General features: G+C 25.9%; 1 protein-coding gene across 1 annotated transcript; it reads right to left on the minus strand.

The window, feature by feature from the left end:
• Nucleotides 1–551: 551 nt before the first annotated feature.
• LOC107166637 (uncharacterized) lies at nucleotides 552–6,113 on the minus strand. The gene is made up of 2 exons (XM_015515391.2): nucleotides 5,728–6,113; nucleotides 552–3,879 (listed from the first exon to the last, which is right to left on the minus strand). Exon 2 carries the CDS (start codon nucleotides 3,835–3,837, stop codon nucleotides 2,500–2,502), a length of 1,338 nt encoding a protein of 445 aa, XP_015370877.2. The 5' UTR covers nucleotides 3,838–3,879; nucleotides 5,728–6,113; the 3' UTR covers nucleotides 552–2,499.
• Between the last annotated feature and the right edge of the window lie 4,890 nt (nucleotides 6,114–11,003).

Genomic DNA, 11,003 nt, shown 5'->3' on the forward strand with positions numbered 1-11,003 from the left:
TATAGCATAATTATGATTTATGGTTATTCTATATTAAATTGATAATTTATTAATATTATTCAACAAAATACATATTCTTCACTACTCAAGATATAACTAGAAAACTATTTTTAAAAACAGAGTTAGGTATATTATATTATAAATTATTATTATTATTATAATATTTATATTATAAATATATTTTATTATAAATATATTGTATTATTAATAAGATATATTATAAGATATAGGTAACAATCCATGATTAAATTAATAATCATTAATGTTATGCCAAGCAATATGTTTTTCAAACATTTTTATCATTTTAAAATAGTAATTCTAAAGAGCTAAACTGCCGACTAATGTGTAGACAAAAAGGCTAAACAAATTTTAGTTAGTTTGGTGAATCAAAAAGGCTTAGATTTTTGAGAAAAAAAAGAAATGAATAAGTAACCTATAAATATACATATTTTTCTCTGGTAAAAATAGCATGGTGACATAGTTACTAGAAGATCCTTCCCCAATACTATACTAATTACAACTTGAAAAAAAAGTATCAAAAAATTTCTGAATTATTTTTAATACATTTTTCAAAAAACTTTCTAATTATTAATGTCAACGCAACAGGTCAGCAATTGTTACAATCTTAATAATTATCTTAAATGTATAATATATAAATAATTAGTAAACAAATATTAGATATAATAATTAAGTATTTAACTAGGAATAACAACAAGCAACTCTATATACCTGTATAGTACAATAATTCATAAATATTTAAAGCTATTATTTTGTAAATAATTACAATTTAGCTATCAATACCCTCAATACTAATATTTAAAATTAAGTATTATAAGTTAACATGGTTTATACAATGTGTCTCAAATACCTAAATACAAGCCTAGATTTGATAAATGCTATGGTTTGGGTTTAAAAGTGGCAATCTCATTTTCTACAACTTTCAATGATATATTTTAATTATCAGATTAGCCGTTTTAAAAATACATTAATTAGTGATTTAGTTTTCAACATTAGGTCTTTTATCTCAGCTACTACTTATAATATAGTAACACAATTTTAATGACCAAAACTCATATTAATCAAAAAATGATAAACCATATTAGACCCAAACCACATTATGTTATTTACATATTAAAAGTAGGTATAAGTAGTCTTGGAAATGCAGGTCTACCCATATATTTAAAAATAATAATAATAATAAAATGTTAATACATTGAAGAGGAGAAAAGTACCATAACAACTAATCAAAAAAATAAACATAATATTATGATAAATATATCATACACCTTAGTATAAATTATTTTAACTCAATTTAACGAATATTTATTATTAATATGTTTGTAATTTTGCATTAATTAGAATATTTATTAATAACTTAATATGTATCTAATTTTTATTTGTTTACTCAAGTAATTTATCTGAAATATAGTACTCTAAAACACAATCATATACATATTATATTATATGAAAAATAGATAACTATTTAAATCAAGAATTTTATTGAATATTACATTTTATTAAATTCATACAATATAATTTTTAACCCTTGTTACATAATACATTAACATAAATACTTTACTTTCTTATACACAAATTGGAATTCAAACAAAGTAAAACTATTAAAATCCACTAAAGCTAAATATTTATGAACTGATTTGAATTATATTAACTTATTTTAATAAAATAAAATATAATAGATACCTATCTATATGGTAAAAAAAAAAAATAATTAAATAATTTACAATTGAAACATACAATAAATCATAATAAGTAAAAAAAAATTACTGTGACAAATAACAATGAAAAGTTACATGTAATAATGTAATGGACACAATTAAATCAACTATAAATACAGTTTCTTTTAATTAAATCCATTTAATGATGTTTTGAATACATAATTATTTTCTGAGTTTATTACCAAAGCCTTTTTATTTATAGTTGATATTTTTTGTTGCAAACTATTAGAATTCACTTGATATTGATAATTGTCAATTGATTTTATATTAATATTTACCTTCTTAAGTAAAATAAAATAAATGTAATATGATGTTTACAATTGAATAAACGCATACTAAATCGTAATAATAAATCAAAAAAAAAAAAACTATTCTTTACTAATATATATATATATATATATATATATGCATGTATGAAAAATTGTATATAATAGTAAGTTACATATTAAGTTTAATACACAAAAACTAAACAACATACACAGGTTTTATGATACTTAAAATATATAATTATCTTCTGAAATATTAGAATTTGCTTAATATTTAAAAAACTGATTTATATAATATTTACTTTCTTAAGTAATAAATAAAAATACACATCTTGTGAAGCTTACATACAACTATAATATACAGCATATCGAAATTAGTTTTAAAATATCTGATGTTGACTAATAATGAAAAAATGAAAAATTACATTTAATAGTATAATACACACAATTAAATGTCATAAACAATTTCTTAATAGGTTTTATGATACTTAAAATAATTATCTTCTAAGTTTACCGCCCAGGCTCTTTTCTTTATAATTGATATTCTTTTTGGCAGATCTACTAGGTCTTGATGAAGAAGTTGAATCGTCAATATCTGACGAACTGCTTGATTCACTTGATCGTATAGTACGTTTTCGGCATGTTACGTTTCTCATCAAACTTGAATCGATAGAAGATATCAAATCACTGCGATGTTCTTCAGTTCCGCCAAATGTATTATCCATATTACCAGTTGAAGTAGAAGCAATTGTTGTCACATCAGCTTGAACTTCATTGACTGTCGTTGAACTAGGAGTACTTTGAACACTTTCTATTACATCAGTACTGTTGTTAGAAATTTGTGTTTGATTTTCTGGAGTATGCAACCAACTAGGACCTTCACCTAAACTTTCATTTAGTCGACGTTGAGGACCTTCTTCATTAGGAACAGCTTTGGAGTTTTTTAACATGGCTGCAACATCTTTTAATCTTACATATGGTTCCATATTAAGTTTGCATTGTGGTGAACTTCGATAACTTAGTTTTCTTGGTCTTTTTGGAGTTAGTTCAGTACTACGCCGCGCTAGTTCCGTACTATGACGCGCTATTTCAGTACTATGCCGTGGTTGTTCAGTACTATGCCGTGCTTGTTCAGTACTAAGCTGTGGTTGTTCAATAGTATGCCGCGTTTCTTCAGTACTAAGCCGCGTTTGTTCAGTACTAAGCCGCATTTGTTCAGTAGTATGTCGTGTTTCTTCAGTACTATGCCGCGTTTGTTCAGTACTATGCCGCGTTTGTTCAGTACTATGCCGCGTTTGTTCAGTACTATGCCGTGTTTGTTCAGTACTAGGATTTCTAGGACTTTCAATGATAGGTGACATATCAAATCTTCTAATTGAAACAGCTGGTTGAGTGATGGTATGACCATTAATCATAGGTCTGACAGTTTTTGTTTGTTTTTCTTTCTTTTCCTTGTTAAAGTCTTTGATTTCAAACTTACTCATTTCGTGTACATTTTCTAACATAGATGGGATACATTGCGACATAGTTACTAATGCAGGTATACAGCTTTGAATAGTTTGTTCTAATGCACAAATTTTTTTATTCATTATATGATGCATTGCAGTCAGTTGAATATTAGAATTTCTAATAGAGTTATTTTCAGTTTGTAACGACAATTTCTCCAATGATAAGTTATTCCTAGTGGTTGATAATTGTTTATTTTGCTCTGATAACTCATCAATACGCTTACGTAAACTATTATTGATTGCCAAAGCTTGATTAAGTTTTTTGATATAGATGTTATTCTTAGAAGACTTCTTTCGATTTTGAACCAATATTGATTTAGGTGCCATCTTGAATTAATCTTCAATATCCAAATTAAATTTATTTTGGACCTAAAATATAAACAAAATATACTCAAAGTTAAAAAGTGCATACAAAATAAAACATATTAAACTCATTAAATGAATATCGAAGAATAAGAATATTGTTTAAAAATTGTATTGGAATTTTAAGACAACCATTTTTGATTACCTAACAATTATTAATTAGAAAAAATTAATACATTTTTCAATTGTTTCCTTAAATATTAATGAATCTAATAAAATTCAGTTATTTCTAGTTTTTATATATTTTTTTTTTTTTAGGGGGGGGGAATGATTAAATAATTAGATCTTTATTTTATTAATAATTATTTTATATTGCCTATGATAAATATGCTATATCACTAAGTAAATCAGGAAATAACTAAGGAATAATTCCTGTATTTATTTTTAAGAAAACAAACTTATGCCAGTACATCAGTACGATTACAATACAAAATTTTACAATTTATGCACTGAACTATAATAAACAGGTAGTAAATTATAATTGTGAACTAGAAAAATTTTTTTATTATATTTATAAGTGAAAATATATGAGAAGTGTGGAGACAATCTTCCACGAGTTACTTTTCGTGTAATATCAAGTGGGGGCTACAGTCCCGTCAATATTATACCTAGTTCTAGTTGCGCCACTGCCTAATGAAACTTATGTGTTAATTATTAACAATTTAAAAGTTAAAATCTATGTTCTGAAAAAAATACATTCACTGTGTTACTTTAAAAAAAATACATTTTGAACACATTTTTTATTAATTAGGACTTAAATTTGAAAAATTCAAATTCTTAGTGATTTTTTAACAGTCAAACAACTTTTATATTAATTTTTATATTAATCTTTATTATTTATATAGATTACCTATATAAATAATAAATATTTATGTATAAAAATAAAAACAAAAGTTATAATTTCATTACAACATATACTAAAAACTTCCAAACTTGATCTCAAAAAAAAATGTATTTATTTTGCATAGATAGCTATATACTATAGATATTAACTTCAAGAAACAAGTATAAAAAAAACTAGGTGATAAAATTACACTTAACAAACAACACTGATGATGAAAAAAATTATGGTATGTAATGAGTGGCAATTAAACAAATAATTAATTACATTGAACAATTATATAAATTTATTCATTTTGTATGAAACACAATCAGGACTATTTACTTTTGAAAAAAATAAAATTATTAATGTTAACTTGTCAATGATTATAAAAAATATTAAAAACACAGGTCAAAATTCAAGAACAGAAGGCGCAAAATATTGTTTCATAATTTTAATCATGTTTAACAATGTTACTTACATTATAGCTCCTTTATCATTAATAAAATAATAGACTAGGTAATATTTGAAACCTACTTATTGAAAAATATTAACAAATTAGTAATTAAACATATCAACAAATCATCCTGTCTCCGATCCTGTCACTTATCGCTTTGTAATATATTATCCTAGAAATCACATTTTGGTCTCATTAATTATGGCACTACATCGATTAAAAACTATATTAATACAAACAAATATTCAAGTCAACATTTATAAGACCTGATGAAAAACATAATCAAATGATCTAGATAGGTAGTCCGAGCTGGGTAATACTATTGCAATATTTAGTCACGTATTTGTCAATATAACCTCAATATTATTATGAGTACAGAACTTTGGTTTTACATTTTCCTGTGAATGATTTTATAAGAAAATCTCTAATCATGTATAATTAAGTAAAACGACAGGTCGTTAATCAGGATTAAACGGTATGTGTCGAGTGGTAATTACTTGAGTGTGAAACCATATTATTACGTTCAATAAACATTAATAGAGTCGAAAACGACGTGTTTAAAAAAAAGATCACTCACCCGCGAGTTGACAAAGAATGCTCGAATGGCAAACGACGATGGCGAAAACTGTAGGACAGCCGAATGATCTAGTTATAAAAATTGACCGACTTTTAAAAGGATTATAGAAAATGGCCGGTTCGACCGCTGAACTGTCGTACTTATTCTGTAGTCTGTACAATGTAGTCTGTAATCTGTAGTCTGTATTCTGTAGTCTGTAATCTGTACAGACAATGAGTACGTATATGACGGCCGGTCAGTCGAAGGTTAGATAAAGATATTATGTCTAATTTTTTCTATTACAACGAACAAAAAAAACTTCATACCGACGACTTTTTGAGTGAAACGTGAATAATGTCGTAAAAGTGCAATGTGTAATCGTTTCGTCAATCAACAGCAGCAGCAGCTGCTAAAGTCAGTGATGCATCCGGCAATATTATCAGCCCAACGTTGTCCGATGGGATTACGACCGAATTTCAAAAACGACACGAGATCGCCACGCACGTTCACCCACACGACCGCCGAAACGTCCCGCCAAACGAATCTGTCGCAGTGCCGCCACGTCGTGATGATTACGTGAATTATTTTTAATTTTTTTTTTGTGTGCGCAAATCGTCATCGTCGAACGAGTCCGGCGAAACACTAATATTAATTACGATTTCGAATCAACCCGATATATGTCCTGTAGGGTCACCATCCGCACTCTTTCTTTTTTTTTTTTTTACAGAATGACGAACTCTTTCACAGCTTTTTATAATTGAATGTTTAATTCTAAAATGGTCGGTAATAATAATAGCATAGTGAAATCATTAGGAAACAAATTGTTTGCCACGATAAATCGTAAGTTTTTTTTCTGACTATAAAGTTATAAATTATTGATATATTTTCTTTCAGTCAATAAGAGATAACAAAAATATCGCACGTTTTGGGAAACTTCATATTATGATTCATAAACGCAATTAGAAAGAACAGTTGGTAAATTACACAGTAAATTGAATATTAGATAAGAGTGTCAAGTACACTATAAAATTTGTTCGAGTGTGTAGTAAAGAGCATGAATAATTACCGATTAAGGCTGTCTATAGTATGCCGTATTCATAGCGGAATCTAGGAAAAAAAAGCCCCGATATCAAAATACGGTAAAAAAAAGCCCCGTACCAACCAAAAGCATAACACATTTTTTATTATAGTGTACATTTTTTAACTTTTTAAATTTATGCATACTTTTATCCAATAATAATATTTATCTATATGTGTGACTATGGAACACTTCTTACCTACATACTTTGCATTACTTCTGACATATACTCGTATCAGTCGTATCTATAACAGTATAACCACAATTAATATTTTATATTATAATATACTAGTTTAATATTTGTATATACTTTTAGGTCATAGGTAATAATATTTGATAAACTGTTAAAACATTAATATTAACAATTGTTTTTCATTAATTATTATATTATTATTATGTATCATCTAATTTATTATACTAAGTATTTATTAAACTATAAATATTAATATACATTTGAAATATAAGAAATTTAAGTATATAAGTAATAAAAGTAATTGACATTTGACTTTATCTTGAAAATTGTAAAGGTATTATATTTTATTGTAGGCTCCTACCTATCTGAAAACTGGTCTTGGTATCTACTAGTATCTACAACATTTTATTATTGCAAATGTGGTTTTTTGTTCATATAATATAAAATATAAAATATAATATTCATATTTAAAAATTTCAAATTATAAAATGTACACTATAATAAAAAATGTGTTATGTATTTAGTTGGTACGGGGCTTTTTTTTAACCTATAGAGGTGGGGCTTTTTTTTCCGAATACCGTATAGCCTATACAGCTTAGAAAGAGACAAAGCGAGCCAGCGGACGAGAAATCAAACTCAATTAAAGACACACCTTAAATATATTATCTTGTTAATAATATTTAACCGTGGTTTGGGCATCGAGTCAGGGCCTCCACAAGGAGAAGGGAGGTCAGAAGGACCCATGGTACTGAGGCCCGCCGTTCATGCAAATAATTACTTCAATTTAAATTAGAAAAATGTTTATGGCCCAGATTTAGTTCTGTACCATTGCCAAAAATATGATGGGGGGGAGGGCTGCATAGAGTACAGACCTATAAACTGATATGTATTTGAGAGAAATAACCGACTTTTGGACGTTTAGTGGTTTTCTCATTCATTAATTCTATCTCGTCCTCACGAACTCTTGGCAAAGTGATGCGATAGCCTGTCGGATGTCCATTAGAAACACAAGTCTTTCATGAATTACAACCTGTCTAAAATATTAAATACAATACAGATCATGATAGTTATAAAAGTTTAATTTAATCGATGCTCCTACAACTAGTTCATGATGATACTAATATTATGATTGCTATGTGTGAATACCTATTTATAGTAAGTTGTCGTTCGGCGTTCGGCGTTTCCAATGAATAATAATTCTCGTCGAATTGTGATTGTGAAGTGATGTGTAAACATGTTAATATGTATTATGTTTAATATTATATTTTATGTGTAGAAGTATAGGTACCAATTCATAGGCGTGTCCAGGCCTCCATGGCTGATGAGGCCGTTTATAAAATTTAAATTTTTACTTACTACAACGATCTGTATTTTATAATCTATATTTGTGACTTTTTATTTTTGTATGGAAATTATATAGCACTACTAACCATATAGAAATCTGTGTTTGAGGTGTTTTTATCAAGGGGTAGTATTTAGGCATATGCAATTTCGTTTCTGTTTACCAAAGTATATTTAGTGTTAATCGTCAATGACGATTAGTGAATGAGATTGTATGCAGGTACTGAGACAGGCCTTTAAAATAAATTTTTGAGCAAAAAAAATAAGTCAAGTGCGGGTCCCTGAAATAAAAATATCCACTCTAAAATACACAAGGATTTATTAAATTAATTATAAATTGTATTTTGTACAATTTATTCATTATCATTAATTTACCTTACTGATTTAGTTAAGCCTAAGATTTAATAAAATGTTATTTTATTAATTAATAATTTGTAGTCATTTTAACATTTCCGATTGACCTGCACAAAATATTATTTAATGTTTATGAGGAGGTAATGAGTATCATATTTAGATTATTAAATTTTATGAAGGCCCTGAATATCCATTTACCAATGGAGACTACCTACTATGTTATGAGATTTCAAGGATTCCAACAATGCTACTGCAAAATTAAATGCAAATGTAATAGTTTGCCTTTCAAACAACTAAACCGCTCAGAACTTAAAATCCATAGCAATATAATAAATTACGTTAAAATAAATTATAATAGTACATTAATAGAAATTAATAATTATATGTTTTCCTAAAATAACAGAAATATGTTTCCATCGATTATAATATCTTTAAATTATGATTTGTCATGTATGATTTTGTTAAAAGTAACCTAATAAGTCATTATAACCCAGCTGTTTATTTTGTTTCACTAAATGATCTTAATTAATAATGATGAGTATTATTGACAAAAAATAATTATTTTTATTTAAGTAGTTGAACATTGTCTGCCTTAGATAGGCAAGTTTAGTATCACTAAAATTATTAGCCATTTTTAGTAATGTCTGAATATTACAGTTTATTATTATTATAGTATAATTATATATTTATATTATATATTATTATTATTATTATTATATTACAGTTCATCATTGATGAATATCAATGTTTTATATATTATAATATGTATATCAAGGTATTATATATATTACGTACATACATTCCATTACACAAAAATGAATTCAAAATTATTTTTAGTTTGTATTGAATGCTTCAAATATGTTTTTATTTGTTATTAATAATACAAATCTACATAATCTTTGGCAAATAACATTATAATCTATGACTAACGTTTTGTTTTTTTTAAAGTATAGAGAATAATAAAGAATAATACACAATATTGTTTTGACAGTTTTAAATATCTTAAAGTAAATGGAAAAAAATTACACTTTACCCTCAAGGTTGAGAGGGTGTAAATTATAAAAACTACTAGAAATGACAAATACTAGTAATGACATGATTAATTAACAAAAATACTAACTATTTTATTTAATAATGAAACATTTAAACACTGACTCAAAAAAAATTGTTTTCGATTACAAGCATCAAATGTAAAATAAAAATTGTATTACTATTTAAAATTTATTTAAATGTCATATGAATTCCTTTTAAGGTGTATAACTTAAATTATGTGTGACAAACAAAAACATCTAATAATTTTCAACTACAGACTTAATTCTAACATAATTCATTATCATAAAGAAATACAATGTCCAAAACCAATTACCAAAACACATTTAAAAAAAATAATTTTTAAACAAAATTACTGACAAAAAAACTATATACCTTTAACTCATCAGTCATATAACATAATTTATAGTCTAAATACACACATTATTCAAATTTACTATAATATGTTTTGGTTTTTATGAGAGATGACAATCATATTGTATTAATATATACAAACCAGTCTCGATAACTCAAATTTTTTTACGCCACTGAATTGTTTTTTTGTTGTGCTTGAGGCATTTAACTCGAAAAAACATTAATTCAATTTATTTTTATTTGCCTTGAGATTCAAGTTATCGAGTCTAGCTACTGTATTTAAATATTTAAGAATAATTACTTTTTACTATTGTACATGACTTTATAACTTTGAAAAATAACATTAGAAATAATAAAAATAACTTAATTCACAAATTAAAAGAAAAAAAAAATACATACAATATACTACTGATCCTAATTTATCTCAATAAGAATCTACAGCTTGTCTATTCATCAACTTAAGTCATATAATAATACTTTCAATATGTCTTAGAATTTATCCTGTTAATTATTATCATTATCATACATTATTTATCAGCAGTGTAATTACTAATTATTATTATTTCAAGTCAATAATATTGTTTGGGTAACACAATACAATAGATATATTAATATTAAAGTATTAATTTCATACCTAGTTTAATGTGATAAAATATTATATATAACTAACTATAAAGATGTTATCGGTATAATAATTTTGTATTAAAATATTATTTTTTGACATACATTTTCTGACTGGACTATTATACCTTATCATAAAAACACTCAGAATTTAATTTATAAATTTAATTTGAGCAACAAATCAATTTTAACCAAGTGTTAAATAATTAATATGCTATTCTTAATTTAGGCACCCAAACTAACAGCTAGCAAGTGACTATAATTCCACAATATTGTATGACAAATATAATTGGCATCTATGCATAA

The sequence above is a fragment of the Diuraphis noxia genome, unplaced genomic scaffold (assembly GCF_037042655.1).
Source record: "Diuraphis noxia isolate RWA-SAM2 unplaced genomic scaffold, SU_Dnox_SAM2 contig0001, whole genome shotgun sequence".
Classification (NCBI taxonomy): domain Eukaryota; kingdom Metazoa; phylum Arthropoda; class Insecta; order Hemiptera; family Aphididae; genus Diuraphis; species Diuraphis noxia.